General features: G+C 34.6%; 2 protein-coding genes across 2 annotated transcripts; both read left to right on the forward strand.

Moving 5' to 3' along the window:
* Positions 1-6,447: 6,447 nt before the first annotated feature.
* On the forward strand, positions 6,448-9,095 carry LOC117993636 (uncharacterized). The gene is made up of 3 exons (XM_034981437.2): positions 6,448-6,585; positions 7,607-7,859; positions 8,686-9,095. Exons 1-3 carry the CDS (start codon positions 6,448-6,450, stop codon positions 9,018-9,020), a joined length of 726 nt encoding a protein of 241 aa, XP_034837328.1. The 3' UTR covers positions 9,021-9,095.
* Positions 9,096-9,831: 736 nt separating this feature from the next.
* LOC117993597 (uncharacterized) lies at positions 9,832-14,277 on the forward strand. Its single transcript, XM_034981400.2, has 3 exons — positions 9,832-10,004; positions 10,871-11,126; positions 13,893-14,277. Exons 1-3 carry the CDS (start codon positions 9,867-9,869, stop codon positions 14,258-14,260), a joined length of 762 nt encoding a protein of 253 aa, XP_034837291.1. The 5' UTR covers positions 9,832-9,866; the 3' UTR covers positions 14,261-14,277.
* The last annotated feature ends 11,487 nt before the right edge of the window (positions 14,278-25,764 follow it).

Raw genomic sequence — 25,764 nt, forward strand, 5'->3', positions numbered from 1 at the left:
TTGAGTCATCCAGCACTTTCTTCTCAATGGAATGCTTACGGAACCTCCCATTACGCGTCGAGGCGTGACACTAAAATTTATGGCTCCTTCCACCCTTTTATTAGCATAACTCATTCTTATGATACGTGTACTTGTATTTAATTCTTGCCCATTCACATACCATTTATATACTTGCACCACCTACCTCTAAAATTCTAAAGCTATGTCCTTTATACTACTTTAGTTGCTTGAAAGAGATCATAAGACCATTACATTGTAACTGCCTATATTTTTGTTTTGCTTTGTCTGTACTAATTTTGTGGTGTTTATAGTAAAAGTACTATATTCATTCATGCATTCATTTTAATGAATCTATTAATCTTCTTTTTCTTCTGAATGTATAAAAGGATTAACTGACTGACCGATCTATCAACGCACAGCTCAAACTACTGGACGGATCGGGCTGAAATTTGGCATGCAGATAGCTATTATGACGTGAAATACAACCCCTAGGGGGTAAAATAGAGGTTTGAAATTTGTGTAGTCCACGCGGACGAAGTCGTGAGCATATTTTGGTATGAACTTGTGCGTGATTACAATTACATTCAAAAGGGCTAAGATTAGTACTACGCCCACTAGGTGGACGGACGACATCAGACGAGTCGCCGGGAGCCTCTTCGATCCTCATATTGGCGTTATATACGAGAACATTCAAAGTGGACTCACTGACGAACTTTGAGACCTTTAACAAATAATTTTAGGACAGTCGATTTCTTTTTTTCAATACTTTACTAGTTCGCGAGCATCATCATGAATTTATTGCTTTTCTCTCAAAATCATTAACAAAGAAGGTCAATAGGTTTTTCTTTGAGACCTTAGCTTTCTATTTAAAGGGTTTTTTGAAGATTTATTTTACGAGCAAGACATCGTAAAATTTTAGCTTACGTGCGTTATCAAGTGTACTAAAACAGAAGAGTTTACTTTATGATCATAGATAATATCAATCACAGATATACCGCTTTCTTCACGTTTTTTATAGCTTACCGTTTTGTTTTTGATTTATCATCTCTCTTAATCATCATCATCGTCATCAACCGATATACGTCCACTGCTAGATATAGGTTGTAGGGACTTCCACACGCCACGATCCTACGCCTCCTGCTCGTCTGATGTCCGTCTACTTAGTGGCGGATCTTCCAACGCTGCGTGTTCTGGTGCGAGGTAGCTATTCCAGCACCTTGGGACCCCAATGTCTATCGGTTTTACGAACTATGTGCTCTGCCTATTGCCACTTCGGCTTCGCAATCCATTGAGCTATGTCGGTTACTCTAGTTGTCCTACGGATCTCCTCATTTCTGATTTGATCACGTAGAGAAACCCCAAGCATAGCTGTGTCCATCGCCCGCTGAGTGACTCTGAGCTTTTTTATGAGGCCCATAGTTAGCGAGTCGCAGGGAGCCGCTGGACTCAGGCGGCGCAAGACTGTGCCGCGTGGAAGTCCCTACAAGAGACCTATGTTTAGTGGACTTCTATCGGTTGATGATGATGGTGATGATGATGGTATGATTTTGTAACCACATGGCTGGCTGACTGGATTATGTTGGTTTAACTCTGTATTGTAAACATCTTGTCATCCCATATTCAAACAAATAAACAATTCCATTCCATTACAAATTCGTACATTCACAAGAGGATTGCATCATTTTCAAAAAAAAAAAGACGCCTGACCTCATGCGTCCGCGGTGAATCGGGGAATCGGCGCGTCACTTTCACCAGTACGCTTAGTATGAGATTTTACTTCTCGCCAACGTTGATAGTATTTGAGAGTCGAAACACAATAACGTCAAAGTAAAATGGATCGCAAGATCCTTGAATTGAAGTCAAAAATTCAATACCACTGATTTTAATTTCGCAACGTGTCCGCTTGGAGCGCTGGCTGTAGACAAACTTGAGCTCTATAATAAGGCAGGTCAAGATAAGGCGATTGTCTAAAACCTGCATCAATCATTATTACAATCTCAATTGTTCTGATTGGCTGAATTTGTGAGATTCTTGTTGCAACAATGCATTGTAGCCAATAGTGAGCGAGGGTTAACCATTCAGAGATGATTGCAATCGTAACATTGTAGCTGTCATTCTCCCGCAATCGCGCAGCTCGTTTACTATAACGCTAAAGTGTTTCAACACTCGAATACAATCAACGTTGGTGAGACATAAAAATATCTCGTACTAAGCACACAGATGCAATGTAACGCGCGAGTTACGTGCAGTATACACTTGTTACATTACTTAATCGTTTTATAATAATTCATTGCCACCGTCTATGAACTTGACTGCTAACCTAGTTCTAGGACTTTTTTGAATTGCTCTATTTTTTCGTATAAGCGATGCCTGACTTGATGTTATTAATTAACTGAACACATCGACCTGTTCAGCTGCTCACTGGGCGAGTTAATAAGGGCCACAACGTTTTTGTTAAGTTTTAAATAAAGTAGGTTATTTAAGTTTAAGTCAGTTAGTTGTAAATAGTAAAAAGTATGTAATAGGTAATAAGTAGATATAAATAATTTAAGAAAAGTTAAAAAGAGCATCCGCCGGGTTTCTTGCTGGTTCTTTAGGAACGGCATTCCGAACCAGTGGTAAATTAAAACTACCTGACTATTCATAAGCACTTGTAAAAAGTTTACATGAATAAAAAAACATTCTATTCTATTCTATTGTAGTTTTACAGGATTTGGGTCTAAATTCTAGCTTTAATTACGTATGATTTATATTTGCTGTCAAAATCTTAAATCATTAAGTTTAATTCCACAAACGACTGCCGCCCAAACCCCATATTATAATTAAGAGTGAAAGTTGCATGAATAATTTTGCAACTGAGTGTCATGGTGTAAAATTTTATGGCCTACCTATAGGTCCGTTACATATTGAAGTCATGTCTGTATATTGATGAAAAAATTATACAAACTAGCTGATGCCCGCGACTACATACGCGTGGATTTAGGTTTTTAAAAATCCTTTAGGAACTCTTTGATTTTTCGAGATAAAAACTAGTTTATGCCACTCTTCAGGTCTTAAAGTATACCCATGCAAGAAATCACGTCGATCCGTTGCTCTGTTGCGACGTGATTGAAGGACAAACCAACAAACCAACAAACCAATAAACCAACAAATAAACACACTTTCGCATTTATAATAAGGGTACTGACTAGATGATGCCCGCGACTGCGTCTACGTGGAATTAGGTTTTTTTTAAAAATCCCGTGGAAACTCTTTGATTTTCCGGAATAAAAAGTAGCCTATGCCACTCTCCAGGTCTTTATCTATACCCATGCAAAAAATCACGTCAATTCATTGCACCGTTGCGACGTGATTGAAGGACAAACCAACAAACCAACAAACACTTTCGCATTTATATAAGGGTACGGAGTACGGATAAATAAGGGTATGGATGTTCACTAGAGTGAATGTGAAGGCAGTTGTAATCATACTAATTTTGCCCACGACTTCGACTGTGTGAGTTTGAGCTTTATAACTAAACCGAGACATGGTCGCTACGTATAGGCCTCAAAGCTTAGTCACTCAGCGGGCGATGGAGAGAGCTATGCTTGGAGTTTCTCTACGCGTGATCAAATCAGAAATGAGGATATCCGTAGGAGAACTAAAGTAACCGACATTTTATTTTATTTTATTCAGATACAAGTTAGCCCTTGACTGCAATCTCACCTGGTGGTAAGTGACGATGCAGTCTAAGATGGATGCGGGCTAACCTGGAAGGGGTATGGCAGTTTTTATTAAACCCATACCCCTTTGGTTTTTCTACACGGCATCGTACTGGAACGCTAAATCGCTTGACTGAACGGTTTTGCCAGTAGGGTGGTAACTAGCCACGGCCGAAGCCTCTCACAACAGACCAGACCAGAAATTTAAAAGTTATAAAATACCAAACGCCTGCCGGGAATCGAACACCGACACAGTTTAGTGAGACGTGAAGCTGAATTGGCAATAAGCAGGAGACATATAGTCCGCGACAGGTCACGATGGTAATTGGGGAGGGAACCTATCTCTACCTATATCCAGCAGAGGATGTCTATTAGTTGACGACGACGGTATCCATTACCGAATTTAGCTCATGTTGGGACCATAATCCGCGTTCTGGGGCCTACCTGAAAAAAAATAGTAATGTATACATCCGCTAAAAAGGATAATAATAATTCTACCAGCTGCTATCTTGATGAGCACCTTTGGACCAGGGGCAACCAGGACCTACTTTTCGATTGACGACTTTGTTTCGAAAAAATCGTAAATATTTATTTTTAAAATATATATCTAGACCTTTGAGTTTAGGATTTTGTACCGGAAGGGCGCTGAAGGGACCCTATTACTAAGCCTCTGCTGTCCGTCCGTCCATCCATCCGTCTATCTATCAGCAGGTTGTAGGTATCTCGTGAACCGTAATAGGTAGAGAGTTGAAATTTTCACAAAATTTGAAAATTTCTATTGCCGCTATACTACAAATAATAAAAATACCAAAATGGCCGCCGTGAAAATTAAAAAAAAGTGTTATTTCTTATACGATGGTACGAAACCCTGCATGTGTGAGTCCGACTCGCACTTGACCTTATTACGCTTGATTTTATTAGGATTACTGCGATTTAGCTCAACGTTGTATTTTATAAAATAAGGTGATAAAAATTCGTGTAAAATAAAGTTATGATACGTTTACAAATAGTTCGAATCCCATAAAACGACTTTCGCTTCTTACAAATTAAAAAAATCGGAAATGTAATCATTAGTTAGACCAATAAATATAAAAACTTTTCTTTATTGCGTATAATATAATATCGATTTTATATAACTCTCAGCTGTTCCTAATGTGAATCGATTATAAGCAACCAGTTACGAACCAGAAAATCGTGGGACAACGCAATCAATATAATTGAAATACATAACTCGTCATACTTGAACGTAATTTACTATACAAATCTAAATATATAAAAGGAAAAGACTGACTGACTGACTGACTGATCTATTAAAGTACAGCTCAAACTACTAGACGGTTCGGACTGAAATTTGGCATTCAGATAGCTATTATGACGTAGGTATCCGCTAAGAAAGGATTGTTGAAAGTACTACCCCATAAAATAGAGGTTTAAAATTTGTGTTGTCTTGGCTGAAGTCGCGGGTATATAACTATATTATTTAATAACAATAATTTGGCTGACTGTCAAATTACGCACAGACTAGTGGACCTAGAGATTTGAAATTTGAAGGAAAAATTCCCTCTTGATTGTGTAAACTTGGGGTTATGTGCATTTTAAGCAATTAAATATGACTTGGTTTTTCTAATGTTTTAACTCAAATAGGTATAGGTGCATGCATTTACAAAACTTACACAAATTATTAAATAGTAATATTATTATTGTTAATTGGTACCTACAATTTTAATTAAATAGGTACGTGTACGGAAGTGCATATAATATATACTTGACTTTATTTAATTTTGTATGGGAGTTTATTCTATATTATTTGAAATTAAAATATTTCACGTAAATATACGTCTTACTCTATGGGCAAAAACTTGGGCAAATAAAACCTAGCGGGCGCGGCGGTTATAGAGTGCGGGCAGCTTAGTATTTTATCTCACGATAGTCATCAGAAATGTGGCCAATTGTTTCTGTTGTAGGCTTTAAGGAATGTCAGCCGTTATCCGACATTGTGTAGAAATGACTCCAAATAACGACAGAAAGTTTTACCACTACAATCCTTACCGGTTTGTCTCGTAGTCTACACTGACCCCAAACTCGTAGAATTATAAAATAGCTACATATAAAATTAGGCAGTTGTAATGCAATAGCGAACAAACAAATTTCACTTTTTATTCTATTATTATTTCGAATTTCGAAACAGATTTCGTAATTTTTGTTTGAATTTCGAATTAAGATATGACAGTTGAAATAATCGTGCACGGCAATATGAACTGTATTGTGTTTGCAGAAATCCTATAGCAGTTTAATGTAATTTAGAACATGTTCAGGTCCAGCGTAAGTGATGCTAAGAGCATTATGTAGTCGTATCGATAGATGCAAAGCATTTCGAGCTTTAACATATTTAAAATTAGGATGAAGTTTTGTTGGACATAAAATATTTATGGTGTTTAGTACGTATACATGAAAATTCAAACAATCGCACTTTTTCTTTCATCGTAAAGAGTGCGTATTTATTTGGATGTGAACAAACTTCGCTTTCTAACATCAAATATTTATTCTTCTACTTATCCTTATGTACTGAGCCTACAACACCATCAGTTAGTATATGTCAGCAAACGATGCACACATATTTTACGTCATTTAAACAATACCATGGTGGGGAGTTGCAGGATATATTCTTTGTCATTTTTGGGAAGATATCATAACGAGCAAGCGTTGGCATTCGAACGGTCGACCTTGGTGAAGAAAATTTGGAAAAATGTGGAGAAGAATAGCCCTTATCGCCGTTTTGGCGTCAGTGAATTGTAACCCAATGGATCACAGTTCGAGTATAGATGAGAACTTAGTGGGTGTTGTTTCCGAATGCATCGAAAAAGATACGTCGCTTTGTTTGAAGGTGAATAGTGATACAAGTGCATTGAAGTGATATGATGTGTTGTGGAATAGCTATCGTAAAGGACTCGCATACGACAGTGTTGACTGTGTGTCTTGTAAATATGATACTTGACGTGATGATACAATATGTATTAACACACATAAGTATTTATATGTGTCGAGTTGCAGATTGACCTTTTCTGAACTTAGTTGTCTCATGGTTGACAAGTGAAACTGTCTAATACTGTTACGATAAATTGTGTATCAGTAAATCTTTAAAAGTAGATTTACCTAATACATATTCTATAATCTATTATAATTTGTAGTCCCAATGTGACGATAACATCCCAAAAGTTGATATGCCAAATAACTTTATAGGTGACTCAGATCCATCAAAATCTGTCTCATTACATATTCATAAAACTTCCATTATTTCACTTTACGTAAGAAAATATTAAACATTTATTTTAACATACAGAGTTATTAAGTATTGTCATAAGAAATAAATAACTCTCGAGCGTACAAAAAATGCAATGGCTCCGACAATGTGCATCCCATTTCGGCAATGTCATGTTCCTTTATAGCTATAGTAAAATAACGTGAACATTAAGTTTGTATATATTATGAAGAGCTGGCGAACAAAATGGTGTAATTACCCTTCTGATCAAAACCTTTTTTTTAAATCTGAGTGTTTTTATCGTACTGAATACAAGTCTGAACTTATTTTCAAGCGAACCGCCTAAAATTGTGTTAAAAAAGTTATTGAATTCAATCACTGAATACAAATTTGAAGTCATTTTCAAACAAAACGGCCTAAAACAGTGCTAAAATTGAGTAAAATTTAATTGCAATTACACTCTTTAATTCACAAGCTTCATATTTTAAAATGCAAAATTTCGAAGTTAATTTTTTTTAAGTTACCTTTTACTGCAATCTCACCTGGTGATAAGTGATGGTACGGTCTAAGATGGAAGCGGGCTAACCTGGAAGGTATATGGCAGTTTTTATTAAGCCCATTTTTAGGATTTTGTTTTTATTTTCAGGAAAAAGCACTGAAGTATACAGAAAAATTGGCCATTACGAAAGATATTAACCTTTTCGAAGGTATGACGCTCATAAACACTGGGTCAGCACGGTCCGCTCGCAGCTATGAACCGCTTTCTGAAAACCCAAAGACCAGAGAAATGCAGGTTGAAGAGAGAATAGCTAACAATGTTGGAGACTTCCTCGACAACCATGTACTGCAGTTACGTTTATCCGACCATAGTGAAGACTCCACAGATTTGGACGAAGAAGGTAAACAGATCTATTTATAAACCATTTTACAGTCATTTTTACAAAAAGTTTGCTTTTTATAGTTGTCAGACTTAGGGTTGTTTAAAAATAGTACTCAATATTTTAAAAATTCTTGAATATTTTACATCATTTCATGTACCTAAAATCCTGAACCAAGTTTGAAACCTGAGTTTTTGCGAGCAAAAACTGTTATATTTATGCGTTAACGAACAATTTTTCAATGTCAAACTCATTTTATCTCTATTTGCGTTATTTAATTGTTCCACTTTATCTATCTTCTCATCTCTATCTTCTCATTCTGATAAAAGACCGTGCTCAGTAGTAGCTGGCGACGGGTAGATCATGATGATGATGATGATGGCTCTATTCATATTTTATAATATATCCATCTCCACAGCTGCTCACACAACTTTTCCTTTCTTACTTAAAAAGGATGGAACTTTACTTTGAACAGAATACTAAGACTAGGTTTCCCTTGAACAAGTAAAACCTTAGAAACCGATATTTGCCTAACATACTGTAGTTCGTGTTGAGAATATTGCACATGTACCTTAAAACGTAACACTTGTTAAACAATGCGAGCTTTCTCCCATATACCTATTTACATCTGTACCTTCATTGTTACCTCTGATGACTAAGACGTATTTAGGTATACTAAGTTCAAACTATAAGAAAGGCACGTGTAAATTTTTTGTGATAAATCCAGCATCTAAGATCATCATCATCATGATCAACCCATCGCCAATCCACTACTGAACACGGGTCTTCATCTGAGAATTTATATGAGGAATTTTTTCTAAGTAATGATTATTTTTTATTTTTGTAGGTCGTGGCAAGAAGGGAAGCAAAAAGAAGATCAAGAAGATCCTCCCTCTTCTACTTCTTTTGAAACTTAAGCTTGCCGCACTGGTGCCACTCTTCCTGGGAATCATCGCGTTCGCCGCGGTCAAGGCTGTTTTCCTTGGAAAGATTGCATTCGCCCTGAATGCCTTCAGTGTCATCAAGAAACTGCTCTCAAAGAATAGCCACGGATCGTCTTCAGTCAGTTATACACCACACCATGAAGAGCATTCTGGTTATAACTACGAACCAGCTCAGGGATGGAGCAGAAAAGTCAATGACGCCCAAAGTTTGGCGTATACTGGACAACTCTCGAATTAATCCATACCATGGTCGAATGTGTGTGTTTGTGTGTGTGAAATATTTATTAAAGAATGCGTGTGTGGCCATATCAGTACCTCAGTATAATTTATTTAATTTATGACAAATAAAATAATTGGAAAATAATCATTTATTTTAATTTACCTTCCTATCCCAGAAAACCTCTACTTGCAGCTAATTTCTCTCTCTTTCTCTCTGCATCGTATTCCTTATTGTTAAGATGTGTGACCCATTTTCAATAAATTAATCATATAATGGTAGAAGTATTTTTTCGATAATAAATGGTTCTCAGATCGTTTCACACACAACTCAGCTAAAGGAACTTGATTTCGAATCTTAGGTAAAAACCGGTAAAACAGTTATTATGTTCATAATAATAACCCGATCGACGGCTCTTCGAGGTTCGGAGGAAACGGAGCACCAAAGTCGGTTACCTATCCAGTCACCAACTGAAGTGGCTTAACCAGCATAATCGTTTCATATGTGCTGTCATAAACAGGTCACGTGTCTTTCAATATATAAATAATTATATAGTATTTTAATTAATATTGATATAACTGTAATTTTTGATTTAATTAATTGGGTGCTATCTATTGCATAAAACCACCAAAAGAAAGATGACTGCGTGCGCTATTCTATAAAAATTAATATTAATGAAAGAATAACTATGTCACTCACTATGGCATAATGTCTTCTACGACTTATAGAGGCATCGATTACTTTAAAAATATTAATACGCGGAAACTGGAGAGTGGGGACAATTTAGATAAAAAACTGCTAGCAATCAACAGATCATCACAGTCGAATTCGGTGCGCTTGAGTACGTGGTTCTAAAACAAACAAAACATGAAGTTTTTCGTGATATTTTTAAGTGCAGTGGTGGTTGTGAGCTCAAACCCTGTAGCTCAGGAGGACTCAGTGCTCCGTTTAGTGGCGGGAAACTTTGTGAATTGCATGAATAGTGATTTGAGTTTGTGCCTCAAGGTAAATAAGTGTTCTGAAAATTTTACAAATATGGACGTTTTGAAAGTGACAAGTTTGACAGTGATATTATTAATTTAATAAAGGACTGATTTTTCAATCGCCAAATAAACTTTGACTTACGAATAAACTTTACAATTTGGCAGATTTCTCATGCAAATACTGTCGAAACGTTTAATTTATTCCAGAGTTAAATATTATAAGTTGTTGAAAAATGGTCCCAAATTAAATCAAACTTATTTTACAACGAGCTTCAAAATTACGTAAAGTTTACGTCATATACATCAACAGTTACAGATGGCTTTAGAAATATTTCAATAAGATTCTCATCATTTTACAAGCATTTAAAAATTAGTTGATGTTCACTACAATCGTTTGACAAGTTATTAACTTTTTAACAAATAAATAAACTATAAAGCCAATTAACAAATTCGCGTTGTCAATTGGCTTTACAGTTTGTTTATTTGTTAAAAAGTTATTAACTTGTCAAAGGATTGTAGTGAATATCTATATGATCTGTTAAAAATAGTGTGATTTTTAAATGCTTTATTATTAATCGTAAGATCTGATACGTTTAAATAGCTACTAATTTATTGGTTTAAAGATTAAAAGTTAGACAAATGAAACGGATACGCTTTAATTTAGTTGATTTGATTTTGACTTCGAATGATAAATTACCTAAAAAATAACCACTTAAAATTATTAACTAACAGAAGAATTTATACTTTTTTCCCGATTTTTTAATGCATAAAACGTATGGGAGAGCATTGATGAGGTTTTTTACCTTTATCATTGGCTCAACCTACAACCCTTTTCTTCAGAATAATAAATGATTCAATATATTTTTTTAAAGGATTTTTTTTTTACAGGAACACGCACTCAAAGCGACGGAGCGTCTGGGAACTGTTCGCAAGTTGGACATCATTGATGGTATTACTATATACAACAACAACCCTAAGGAAGGCAGAAGCTTCGAAGCTCTATCAACTGATCCCGAAATCAGGAACAAACAGCTCACTGAAAGGCTGTGGGAAAGCACCACTGATCTTCTGCAGAAGAGTGATCTAGAATTCAGCTACAATGGTGGTGACGAAGAGGATGACAAGAGCCGCGCTCTTGGAGACGGTAAGATTTTAGTAAAAAGCTTATTTGATAAAAGATAAAAAAGAAAAGAACTAAAAATTATTATGACCGAATAATGTGTCTGTTAAAGTTAGTTATCAGAATTAATTTAAGAATGCAATATTTATTTTACATTTACATTTAATAAATTAAAAAAATTATTATGTCAGAAATACGAGGTTGTTAAAGATAGATAACTCTTATCACGATTAATTCGCGAATGTAAAATTTATTTATTTTACAAAATTATTTTCGAAAAGTAGTGAATTTTTCAGTCAAAAATTTATAACTAAAAGTGTTGTTATACGCATCATATTTTATGATTCATGGTGTTAAACAAGCTATTGTATTGTATATCTGAATTCAAAAATAATAATTCTATAGTACAACTATAACAACCCTTATTAAAATGCGACAGTGTTTGCAGCAGAGCAACGGGATGAATTGATTTTTTGTATGAATGTATTTAAAAACCAAGAGCGTGATAGGCTACTTTTCATCCCGGAAATTAAAGAGTTTCCACGAGATTATTAGAAACCAAATCCATGCTGATGAAGTCACGGGCATCAGCTAGTTTAAAGGAATGTGATTGTAGGTATAAGCATTACATTTAAGCGAAATTTACATCTTAGTCGATAAAGTGAAGTGGCGATTATGCTATAAAGTATGATTTGCAGAATTTGAAGTTATGAGCTTACTGGTTTAAAGTATAAGTACGATTACAATTACGATAGTGAAGAAATGATCAAAATCGTTTGAAAAACATATTAAAATAGTTTCATTGGTCTTTGAGACAATCGCGAACATTCATACATATATACGGATCGAATATATAACTTATTTTTTAAGTCGGTTAAATCTTAAACATAGGTGTACATTTTCTCTCAGATACAGTTAAGGGAGATATATCCAGACGAAGACCGGTCACGAATTAATGTTCCGTAAATTGCGTAAGAGTGAAATGCGTCGTGGAAAGGTCTATATAAGTGTGTCAAAGATACTGGTTTCGAACTTTAAAATCTCTCCATTTTTTATCTCAAAGGCTTCCCGCTAATTATCATTTTATATACTCGTTCGGAAATGGACGCTCATTTCGTATGCGAATCGAATGTTCAAGCCATTACATTCGCAGCGAAATGTAAATCAAATGTCGAACATGGTTTCATTTTAAACTTCGAAACTTTTTATGCTCGGAAATATAGTTTGCACTAGGTGGCTTTAAAAAATTGGTCTTAGCAAGGAGGTAACTTATGAAGGTTGTATTTTCTTTGTCACTCATATTATTTAACCGATAAAATATATGATTGTTAATCAATTTAAAATATAAATACATTTTTTTTAATTCTTTATTTCAACCAAATAATAATTGAACATTTTTCCGCTTGACATCCAGAAACTCTCTTGAGTTTATGTGATTAATTGATCTGTTTCTGTAACAATATTTCAGCTCATTTAATATATTTATTTATAGACGATTTTAAGTTGCGATGTAATCAAAACCTTAATTATTATAATATTTTAGTTTTTCATTGTATATTTAATAAATTCGTTGTCTCACCCAATAACATTTAATATAGCAACTCATTTTATATTTTTATTTATAGACGAATTTATGTTGCGATGAAATCAAGACCTAAATTATATATTTTGTTTCTTTATCGTATATTTAATTAGTCTTGGTCTCACACAAAAACAGACATCTTTTGTTCATCCTAAATTATCCATTCACATGCAAAACAAAGGTATTTCTGGTTAAGTTGGTAGTCAAATGTTGATTGTAGGCCAACGGAAAATCACAAAAATTAATGAAATTTTAATAATTATTCTCATCTTAATATCTTATATATTACTATGTTAAGCAGATGTTTTGCTTTCACGCATAACTTGTACAGTTACGCGTATGTTAATGCTATTTACTTTCATTTTAAATTATGGATATTTGAACTTTCATATACAATATACAAAGCTTACATATTTTACAATCATTTGTATACATGATTATAATGACATATAATTTATTGGTAGTGAATGTTATGTGTATACAACTTTATTTATTGATTACATTTTATCGTATTTTTTTTAATCAACGAGCTTTATAATATAGTACTACGCTACGCACAAGACGGGTAATTTCGAACAACAATTTTTGCGGTCTGCTACTCATTTTTGCTTACATCTTACCAGTCCAGTTTCATACTTATTTTGAACGGTACATATAATACGGGCTTTGTTTGAAATAGTCCTTTTATCTACACTAATATCATAAAAAAGAAAAATTTGTATTTTTGTATGTTTGTATCGAATAAACTCAAAAACTACAAGACCGGTTTCAAAAATTCTTTCACCATTAGAGAGCGACATTATCCCCAAGTGATATAGGCTATTTATTTTAAATTAGAGATCCATACGAAAATTGTAATAAGCTACCCGTGGGAAGCCAGGGTAGATGGCTAGTCTGTATTAACATAGTTCAATCTTAAAAAGGGACTCGCATTTTTTTTAATTTCCTTGACCAATCACTCATGAACCAGGGACCTACACAACAACTTTCAACGCATTTGAAACATCCAAACCAATCGCTCATAGTCTGTTTCTTCTGATGTTTTCGAAGCAGTGCTATGTTTATTACGCACTGCATTAGATATTTGCTTAGATTTATAAAAAAACTTAAAATGTTCTAGTTTTAATATTTTGCTATCCTCTTATAAGATAGGAACAAAGTCTCTAATTTAAACTGTTCTGTTTTAAGGTGCTTTTGTTTCATTCTAGTTGACGAAGGCCGTGGCAAGAAGAAGAAGCAGCTCAAGAAGAAACTCAAGCTCCTCATCCCTCTCGCAATCTTGGGTAAAATTAAAGCGATCGCTCTCGTGGTTATTGCCCTCTTGATCATCGCCGCCTCAGTCGCCAAGCTTGCAATCCTTGCCAAGCTTGCCTTCGTCGCCAAAATCATTGCCATCATCAAGGCTCTCATCGCAGCCAAGAAGCATCATTCCCAGGAGGAATACGTAATCACAACTCATGAGGAACACTCTCCTCATGAACATCATCACCACCCCGCCCCGAGTGGTTGGGAAGGTGGCTGGTCCAGGTCAAGAGAGGAAGCCAACAACCTGGCATATTCCGCCTACAAGCAATAACTTTACCAAATAAGTAACCCGGGTTTAATATTTAACAAATAATAATTTATTACGAATGTTAATTTATTTGTGTGTGTGTGTGTATGCGATATGTTTTACAATTTTTTATTATTATTGTTTGTTTCTTTTCGGTCATTTTATTATATTTTGTTTTGTTTGATTTGACGTTTTGTTCAGTAATCTGACTGAAAAGGATTTGTTTTTGGTTTGCATTACTTTTAAGTTTTATTTTTTTATATATTTTAAATATACATAATTATACTATAAAATATATTGAATACATAGTATAATATTATATAAAATAATAAATAGTACAAAGTATATATAGTATTTAATAATATAAAGTATATTATTTGGCCAGTTCTTGTTGTGATATAACTGCATCTTTTCTTTTTTATTATTCCAGTCTATTATGGTTATTTTTATTTCGTATTTATTAATATGCTTTATGATATATTTTTTATATTTCTATTTTATTAATTTTTGAGTTCATATAAGTACATTATTATATTCATTTTTATATGTATGATAGCATAATATGTATTTTCTTTGTTTTTTTAATGTTTTTGTTTGCTCAGCAACACTATTAATTTAATTTGCTAAGTAACATTATTATTAGCTTCTTATAGTAATATGTTATATTTATGTTGTGTATGTCTTCGTAAGTATTTTATGTACTTTTTATAGTTACCAATATTGATCTCTTTGTTATTTATTTATGTAATTATGGTTTTGTTTTTCTTATGATTTTTTTAAGTTAATATTTTTAGTTATAAGTATCGTGTATCACGAAATGAATGTGGACTATTTATTGAATGTTCGTTTAATTGAATCAATGTATAGTCATAGAATAAACCAAATTGCATCAAATTTAAACACTGAAATTTTATTATAAAATTTTATACCACCTCTTTGCATTATTAGCACTCCATGATGACCTCTTTAAACAGTGGAACGCATATAGAGTTGGATATCACTTTTTACATTAAATTAACAAGTACCAACTGTATCTACCAACAAAAACTATTTAAAATAATTTTACTGTTTAGGTACTATCAAAATTAAAATTAATTCCTTATTTATGGTTCCACTACGTCCTTTCAGCAACAGTATTCAAGATTCTTATTCACTATTCAATATAATATTCAATAGTGAATAGGAATCTTCTAGGCAAGCGGGCTCCATCTTAGGCTGCATCACCACTTGCCAGCAGATGTAATTGCAACCAAGCGCTAGTTTATAAATAAACTAGCTGATCCCCGCGGCTTCGCGTGTATATAATATAGCCTATGTCACTCAGGAATAATGTAGCTTTCTATTGGTGAAAGAATTTTCTAAATCGGTTCAGTAGTTCCAGAGATTACTCCCTACAAACAAACTTAACGACATTACCTTTTTATAATATTATATATAGTATAGAAGTATAGATTAGTAAAATAGGTATGCAATAACGTATGATCTAAAACATCCACACAACTGAAAAGTGCCTAGAATGCCGGCAGAATTATTAACTTTTTTAATGAGCAGGCTATTAAAACTGGGCAAGATAACTGCCAGCCTTCCGGTTACGTCTTTTTAGTTTTAGTTTAGTGCGCACCTCGGCAATTAGAGCAGATTCTTTTTACGTTTCAAAATAATTTATTACTTTTATGTGGTAAGCAACGTGCGTTGACACATTAGCCCCGTGTCATATCACACATTAGCCCCGTTGACACATTAGCCCGTGTCATATCAGGGAGACAGCATCAAGACCGGGAACCGGGACTGCCAAGCGATTTAATGGTACCACACGGGCATGGGTTTACTAAAAACTGCCATACCCCTTTCAGGGTAGCCCGCTTCCATCTTAGACTGGATCATCACTTACCATCAGGTAAGATTGCAGTCAAGGGCTAACTTGTATCTGAATTAATCTATAATATAAAAATGAATCACCAAATGTGTTGCTCATCGCAAATCTCGAGAACCGCTGAACCGACTTCGCTAATTCTTTTTTTATAATATTCCTTGAAGTACGAGGATGGTTCTTACGGAGAGAAAAATTCAATTCAACCTCCCCCTCAATTTTCTAAACTCCACCCGAGCGAAGCCAGGGCGGTTTAGCTAGTAAATAAATAAATTTGCTTTAACTGTGAAGAAAAATATGCCTGTAAAGAAAACCCAGCATGCCTGATAATGTGTTCAAAGGTGTGTAAAGTCTGCTAATACACACTTGGCCAGCGCAGTGGACTATGACCTCAGGTTTTGGCCATAGTCTACCACGCTGGCCAGTGTGCGGATTGGTAGACTTCACACACCTTTGAGAACATTATGGAGAACTCTCAGGCATGCAGGTTTCCTCACGATGTTTTCCTTCACCGGTAAAGCAATTGATATTTAATTAACTAAAACGCACATATTAACTCCGAAAAGTTGGAGGTGCGTGTCCGGGATCGAACCCCCGACCTCCGATTAGAAGGCGGACGCCCTAACCACTTAGGCTATCACAGATTGATATGAATTTTTGATATGTACCTATTTAAAATTATTGCGTATTGTAGCACCACAGTCCACATTATAATCCGCGACAGGTTGAGATGGCAATCGGGGTATGAGTCGGGGGGACGCCCCGCACATCCGCATCCGTCACCCACGCTCGCTTGCACCGGGTTAGCGCGGGGGGTGTGCGGGGTGTTACCTCCCCGATTGGCATTTCACCCTGTCGCATACTATTACCTACCTACTTATATCTTTGAATAGATCTTGACCTCGAAGCACACAGAGATTATTCATGAAACTACAGATAAGCTCGTTTACAAGCTTAACTTAAGCAGCTTTAAATATATGTAAACAAATATTTACAGTGCGCGGCAGAAAATAATGGCCATCGATCTTTAAGAAAGAGAGAAAGAAAGCTGTTTTGTAGAGCATTGTCTCTGTCGTTGAGACCGACAAAACGTCACATAGGTGTGAGTGACAGAGACAACGCTCTTATGTACATTGCTTTCTGCCGCGTGTGTGTGATTTGATTATTATGGTTAAATAAAAAACCGGTCAAGTACGAGTCGGATTCGCACAAGAGTGGTTCCGTATCACCGCACAGGATTTTGTAACAGGGTTAACTTCAAAAGGAAAAAAAAGGAACCTCATAGGATCACTTCGTTCTCTGTGTGTCGGGTCTGTCAAGAAAAACTTATTGGATATTTTCCGTTGACCTAGTAAATCATGAGATTTGGCAGGTAGCACATGTAAATAAAAAAAAACGAAAGCTGCAAATTTGTGGTTACCTCACATTTTCTTTTTGAGGCACGGAACCCTAAAAATTAAAGATTTGAGTACCTATAGTACCCGATCAATATTTATTTAGTTCACTAAATCACTTCAAGATCGCAATGTCCATTATTACCTTGCAAATTTTTATTATACCTACGGGCTTGAAATTTCTTGTACGATGGTGCGGATAAAACTGGGTGCAGATGCGGAACGTGCGGAACCATTCGTGTGCAAGTCCGACTCGCACTTGACCCGTATTGCGCTATACCCAACAGATTTCTTCGTAGCGCCTACGGATATATAAAGAGCTATTCGCTAGGACCGAAGAAAGTCTATCTCCTTTCACTTCCATCTCAATGAAGACCATTCGTGGCCATTTCTTTATATCGCAGCTTAGTGCTTATCATTTCGTCAGGCGTTAGCTATACGTCTAAATATAATAAAAGGAAAAGGTGACTGACTGACTGGTTGATCTATAAACGCACAGCTTAAAACTACTGGATGGATCGGGCTGAAAGTTGGCATACAGATAGCTTTTATGACGTAGGCAACCGCTAATTCGCGATTTTTGTAAATTCAAGGCCTTAGGGGTGAAATAGGGGTTTGGAATTTGTGTAGTCCACGCGGACGAAGTCACGAGCATAACCTGGTAACTTTATAAATGCGAAAGTGTGTTTGTTTGTCCTTCCTTCACGCCCTAACTAAGCTAATCGACTTGATTTTTGACGACTCCACCAGTACAAATTTGATAGTTTATATCTCGGAAACGCTACGCTTTGGAAGATTCTGTCTCATATAATACTTGTTACTTGTTAGTATTGATGCCAGCATTGCCAGCTATTGATTAATACAGGTTTTATGCATATTTAAAAAAAGTAAAATGGTGGACTACTTACTACGTAGGTCAAAATATTCCAATTAAAAAAAATTCTGTCCGCCAGTTAAACTTACACCTAAGAATACTTTAAGGATCTAAAGATCAATATAACTTGATCTCAAGACTTCTACAAAACCATGCTTAAATAATTTGCTAGCAAACACGTAGGTATTTAAGACTATGAAGACTTGTATTATTTCCAACTTTCATACAGCAATGTCAAAGTAAAGGTCCAATACATAATTTACACTCTCGATTGCGATGAAATTGGATAAAATAACGTGAAACCCTTTGCCTCAAATAAATAAAACTCGTATTCTGTCCGCCCAGTTAAACTTAGACCTGAATACTTACATTAGCATACTTACATACAAAAACAATCAACAAAGGATCTAAAGGTCAATATAACCTGACCTCAAGACTTCTACAAAACCATGCTTCTCCTATTTGAATAATTTGCTAGCAAACACGTAGATATTCTATGAAGACTATGAAGACCAACTTTCATACAGCAATGTCAAAGTCAAGGTTCAGTACACAATTTACACTCTCGATTGCGATGAAATTGGATAAAATAACGTGAAACCAACTATAGAAAGCCTTTAATGAGTATCTGCATCAAACCTGTTTCGCTTTACTTTGTGCTGATGTGGAAACCTTTTGACTTTGTCGTTCCGTTTGTTTTGGAAACAAAGTGCAAAAACTTTATCCAACTATTATTCTTAAGCCGAATTTCTTGATGGTTTTTCTCGATAGGAAAGGTATTCCGAACCAGTGGTAGATGCATTTGACGATTCAAAAGTACTTGTAAAAGTTTAATTGAGTAAAAATATTTTTATTTTTAAGTATACCATTACAGATGAATTGTTTACTTATCTTCTTCTAAACATTATAAAAATATAAACTAAATGAGTGATAAGTATTATATCACGTCATATCAACATAGCTTAATTCACCATTGGGTCTAGAAATTTCAGATTTTGCATGCAGATTTTCACTGTAATCTCTGTAAACTATACTAAAACGTCTTTAAAGTATTAAAGAAAAATTCGAATAAAATCAGTAGGTAGAGTTTGGCGTTAAAATTGATTACCTTTTACGGCACGTCCGATGCTGCTGATATTACTCTATCCACATATCCACGGTGAGAAGTTAATGTAGGGTTCTCTCTGTTACGTAATCCCAAATGACCAAGACAAAAAGTCAGTGGGCCTTAACCATTTTGAGTAACCAACCGATCACAAACGAACCTATGATTTCCGTACTACGCAGGTACTCTGTTAGAGAACCTATGCTTTCAAAAACATGGTTCGTTTGTGATTGGTTGGTAACTCAAAATGGTTAACGCCCACTGACTTTTGTCTTTAATATTTGTGTGGGATTACGTAACAAAAGAACCCCTATACTAACTTCTCTCCGTAGATAGAGTATAATTTCAGGGCTAAAATACTCATGCGACTCTTGCAATCTTCCTAACACGAGACCTTAGTTTGGATATAAATCGATACGATATAGTGTAAACGGACGTCGGTGTTTAGTCTGCCATGTGGAAATCAACCATCTAATCGACTAATATAATAGTGGAACATACTTAAGTAAAGAGGTATACAAGTGAGAGTCTGTCTAATGTCAGTTTAACTAGGTACAAGATTAGAGGAGTGGATCCGTACCATGCTGTGATAGCCTAGTAGTTAAGACGTCCGCCTTCCAAACTGAGGTCAGCGGTTCGATCCCGGGCACGCAGCTCTATTTCTTCAGAGTTATGTGAAGTAAATAAATATCACTTGCTTTAACGGTGAAGAAAAACATCGTGAACCTGCATGCCTGAGAGTTCTCCATAATGTTCTCAAAGGTGTGTGAAGACTGAAGTCTACCGATCTGCACATGGCCAGCGTGGTAGACTATGGCCAAACCCCTTCTCACTCTGAGAGGAGACCCGTGCTCTGTTGTGAGCCGGCGATGGGTTGATCATGATGATAGTTTTACCTATTGTTTTGAATCCTTTGTAAGTAGTTCAAGCTTTGACTTTACTTTTGAGTTTTGACTTTTTTTATTTTTTTACTTAGATACAAGTGAGCCCTTAATTGCCATCTCACCTGGTGGTAAGTGATGACGCAATCTAAGGATGCAATCTAACCTGGAAGGAGTATGGCAGTTTTTATCAAACCCATACCCCTTTGATTTCTACACGGCATCGTACCGGAGCACTTAATCGCTTGGCGGCACGGCTTTGCCGGTAGGATGGTAACCAACCGCGGCCGAAACCTCCCAACAGGCCAGAAATATTGAAATTATAAAATTGCCAAACCACTGCCGAGAATCGAACCCTGGACCTCCCAATAATTAGACCACAGCGCTTACCACTGCGCCAGGGAGGTCGACTAAGTAAGTACACTAGAGCAGTATTTATGAAAGCAAATCTTAAAACAGATTAAATGTTGGAGCGCGGTTTCTTTTTGCTGTCAGTTACAATACATAGATATCGATCGCTTTTTCAAGATCATTGACTCGGAGTTAAATTAACCTAACGATGTAACGGATGCTGTAAACTGTATTACTCTCGTTTAAAACTTGAAAGTAACTCGCTTACCACGGGTATGTGAAGATGACAGTAATATTTGATACTACTCAGGCTGTTTTCTTTCCGTTTGAACCAAATTTTAAACTGGTTGTTAGACGGTCAACTTTTTTTATTGTTGTTAACTCGTTAATGTTTAAACTGTACCTAATGTTCGACGCATACCTATCTAACGGGGTGGAGTTTTTTTCATAACAACCAAAGTCCTAAACTCAGCTTTATTTTCTTAGATATATAGTTAAAACGTAAACTTATTGAAAAATCCTATTATAATCATCATCATCATGATCAACTCATCGCCAGCTCACAACAGAGCACGGGTCTCCTCTCAGAGTGAGAAGGGTTTTGGCCATAGTCACTACTAGATTGGATTATGACATCCTGAAACCTCTGAGGGGTAAAATTACTTGGGAGTTTGAAATTTATGTGGTCCATAAGTTGTGCGCATCATCTAGTCGATGATATAAATCTAATTATAAACGGAAAACTTTGAGCTGTCTCATGGTGAAAACCATAATAACACAATATTAACTTAACTCTTTCTTTTCATACAAACATGTCAAGTCATTTATTATGCTTTCGTTTTCTTTTTAAGTGTGATTGTTTTACAACGTCTCTCTATTTAAGTAGAGGTGATGCTGATGTAGGTTCGATTCCTGGTTAAATCAATTAGCATACTATTTAAAAAATTTGTTACCTACACTTTGGAGAAAATTTCTAAATTCGATTCGCATGCTCATAAATTATTTCTGGTGTGGATTTTTGTCACCCCTAAATATGTGATTCTGTACAGTAACTTTTTTAAACCATTTGAGTGTTTATCTATACCTACTCGTATACGATTCGTTTCCGTAAGTTATTAAAATACGATTCGAAATTCGAACCTTTATAATAAATATGTGGTTGTTTTATGCACTCATTTTCATTTCATAGATGGATGTTCGTAACAATATGAATAGAAAACGAATTGTATACGGATGAGTGCACAAACGCCCTCATATAACAATATAACATAATTATATAATAATATGTCCTGGCTTACCACAAAAACTTTAGGCGCGGTTTAAGCAAACCCGTTTAAATGCAGGAATTTAACATTAGTTTAAACTTTGATTATTTTTTTGTTGTGAGACCAATACTAATTGTTTTTTCTTTGTATCCTTCCTCCCTGACGTGAAGCCTATGGTTAATAGTTATGACAATAGAGCATCAAGAAGAGATTTAACTTACGAGCTCTCGGATTTCACTATACCTACGTTCACTGATCTATTGAGGCATATGGGGAGTAGGTACATACGAATGCGTTCCATTGAAACGAAATTTGATTCTTATTCGAATAATAACCAATCAAACTCAGTGAAAGACACGCTCTACAAAATTTTAATTAAGGTATGTCTGTGGTTAGCCGTTAATTTAATGTGTAGTTTTAACATTTCGACACCTCCTACGTATAGTATCGTAACCAACAAATTGGCGAAAATGACTTTTACCGATTTTCAAATACTTTATTACATATATTATCGTTTGGCCTAATCAATTTTTTTTTATTTACAATAGAACCTTAGATAATAAGACTGTAAATTATCGTATGTTCATCTTGATCGAAGTAAAATGTAGTATGGTGTAGTTCCCATACAATACGCGGGGGTGGGGTCATCGTTGAGCCGCGCGACCGGATCGTAACTGTTAGTACCGATTAATTACGCGGGAGAGGATTCTATGAGGATAGAAGGTGAATTGTGTTTCTCTTATATTAATAATATCGTAATATGAAAAATATATATATAAATATAAAATTGTACAATACCCATAGTGAAATATCTTAAGTATGACTTACCATATTTTACTTCGATCTCAGTTACTTTTCAAATATCGTAAGTATATACTTAAGATACTCTACGATGGAATCAATATATACACGGTTCCCGTATTTGTACTTACAATACTTTACGTCGGAATTTCTTCGTGATTTTCTATCCTATGTTGTATTTAAGATATTTTACTACGCTATAAAAAATAACTTACAATAGTATTCTTTTCAAAAAATCTCAATTATAAGATATTTTGTACTTTTTTTCACAGAATCACTACTCCCCTCTGACGCAAATATTGTGGGAATAAACCAAATGATGGATTGCTTATCTGGTTTTGAGAAAATACATCAAAGACATAGTGTTTCACTTACGTAACAAAGTAGGGAACAGTGATGTTAAGCAAAAAGTTTTAATTAATTCGTTGTACATGTATATTTTATCATATATTTTTCATAGTAGGATGAGTATTTAAAAATAAAATTCAAAATTATAAAATAGTTTGTCCCTTCCTTTAGAACTAGATGAAGATTTTTCAGCAGCTATTCAAAATATTACACAATATCCATCACCAGACTGGACAATAAATTGTCTAGATTTTAATTGCGATAACTACTTTTGTCCCTGGTTTGTTCACCACTATAGGCTGTTGATTCAACCTAAACTAATTTGGTTTACACTCCGCAAGCAAACTCGCCATTGTCTTCGTCCTCATACAAACTTCTAGGAAAAAGAAGAACAACCCAAGAAACGGTAATATCAGACGTTGACATGTTACTAAATGGAAAGACAACAAAAGGAAAATGCTAAGAAACTTCAGCAAGCAGTATGAGTTAATGAAAGTAGTGATGGTTACTGTAAGGTGTGGTAAATCTTTGAGTCCTACGTATCATAATATTATGAAGAAGAAAGAATACTGATTTTCAATAGGTTTTGGGGTCATGGCAAATTTGGTTATGAAACAAATAAAACGCAAGGTTTTTGCTGATACTGAATATAAGCGTTATTTTACTTAAATTTATAGACTGGTAACATTGAAACTCAAGGAAATCATTTAACTGTATGTTAAAAGATGTTTTTAAACACATTTTCAGTAAATGAATAATTTGTGTACACGTACGTACGCTGGGCTAAGCAAAAAGGAAAGCTTTACATAGTTGAGGAATTAAAATACATCGATGTTTTTAATTAGGAAGCATTTTCAAAGGGAAATTAGGTTGAAAACACTCATGGGGATATAATGCAATGGAATAAAATAAGAGACGTCTTTGTCAAACCTGAAGATTCTTTTAAGTTGTTTTATAAAAATGATTTAGCTGCTGATTATCATATTTTATCTATGAAGGTGTCTGCCAGGAAACAATGTGTATCCACTGTTCTGTGTGACCGTAGACGGCTGATTTCAAAGGCAAAAAAAGATGACTTAATGTGCAAGGCTCAAATCATCCCCAGTGCTCATCATGATTTTTTCCCAAAGTATACCAGAATAAAATTGGCAATTAATTTGGATTTGGCTTAATTTTTAGAATTTTTTTTTTTTTGATTGTTTTACTAGTTTTGTAATTTTAAAGACTGAGCAGTTAAGTTTATTATACTTACGACCAATAATTAAAGAAAGTTTATTATATTTTTAGTTTCTGAAAGAGATTTTTGTGTCCCGGATTTAAATTATTATATATTTTATTTCAAAATTGTCTCCGTAATTATAGGGATTTAATAATGTTTTCGAATATAACACTACTAGTAATATTACAACCATAATAATAATGAAAAAATCATTGATTAGTTTTTAAGTTTTTGAGAGTAGTTGATGTTTATTTGGACTGTTGTAATTATGAAATACATTATATTTTAGTTTAAGGAAAGAAATTATCCCTCAATATATTACCCGCGTTACGTTATAATGACTTTAATCTATAGTATACTGTCGTAATACACATTATTATTTAATTAGTATCAATGTAAATTATCGTATGTGTATCAAAAATTATTTAATCCTACATTATCTTCGACGTAAAGTATAGTAAGTACTATATACAATGAAATACGATTGATATTTTCCAAAGTAAAATATCGTATGTGATTTTTAAGGAAATCTGGCAAAAAAATCAAGTAACCTTTTCAAAGGTAATGTTCCACTCATAAAAATGTAGCTGTATGCGAAATTTGGTTCCTATACGACAGTATTTGACCTCATGAGCATCATTAATCTGCTTGCAAAACTTTAAACAGCTCTACTGTAAAGTTGATAAAATGCAGTTACGATATTATACGTAGGAGGTGTCGATTTGTGGCTCAAGATTTTTTAAATCTTTGCACCCGTGTAACTTTGAAACAACATAAATACCTACCTATTATTATTGCGAAAATCTATCAAACTATATGCGCAGATTTTAATTTGTAGAGTACAATATTTCATTAACTAATCCTTATCCTAATAGTAGGTACTGTAAATATGAACGTTTAAATTTTTGGATGTATGTTTTTTTTCAAGCCATAATTTATCTCAAATGATTTGGCTGAAATTTGTAGTGAAGATCGCTTATACCGTGTATTAACACATAGTCTACTTTTCATCCTAGTAAATTAAAGTTCCCACGGGAATTTAAAGATCTATATTTACGCGGACAAAGTCGCAGGCATCATCTAGTATAATTCAAATAATAATCAAACACATTAGGCACACTTCCAATAAAATAATATACTCTCCGTTTTTGTACATTATCACTTACTATTTTATATAATTAATTGCTCACCCTGTCATAAACAAAAAGATAAAATAAAATAAAAGTACATTTTGATTATAAAAAATAATTTATTGAGCGTAATAAGTTAAAATAAGTTAAATAAATAAATAATACAATTAATCTTTGTACAGTGGTTACAGATATCGCATATTACGAAACAAACTGCATGCGACTCATTATTCGAACCGGAAATGACGTCACACGCATTTCTTTGGCGAATTCCGATTTCGAATTCTGAA

This window comes from Maniola hyperantus, chromosome 24, assembly GCF_902806685.2.
Source record: "Maniola hyperantus chromosome 24, iAphHyp1.2, whole genome shotgun sequence".
In the NCBI taxonomy this organism is placed as follows: Eukaryota; Metazoa; Arthropoda; class Insecta; order Lepidoptera; family Nymphalidae; genus Maniola; species Maniola hyperantus.

Coding starts and splice junctions, on each gene's coding strand:
- LOC117993636 (XM_034981437.2), top strand. CDS start 6,448: ATGTGGAGAAGAATAGCCCTTATCGCCGTTTTGGCGTCAGTGAATTGT. Junction 6,586..7,606: donor ATACGTCGCTTTGTTTGAAG/GTGAATAGTGAT, acceptor TTTTATTTTCAG/GAAAAAGCACTGAAGTATAC. Junction 7,860..8,685: donor CACAGATTTGGACGAAGAAG/GTAAACAGATCT, acceptor TTATTTTTGTAG/GTCGTGGCAAGAAGGGAAGC.
- LOC117993597 (XM_034981400.2), top strand. CDS start 9,867: ATGAAGTTTTTCGTGATATTTTTAAGTGCAGTGGTGGTTGTGAGCTCA. Junction 10,005..10,870: donor ATTTGAGTTTGTGCCTCAAG/GTAAATAAGTGT, acceptor TTTTTTTTACAG/GAACACGCACTCAAAGCGAC. Junction 11,127..13,892: donor GAGCCGCGCTCTTGGAGACG/GTAAGATTTTAG, acceptor GTTTCATTCTAG/TTGACGAAGGCCGTGGCAAG.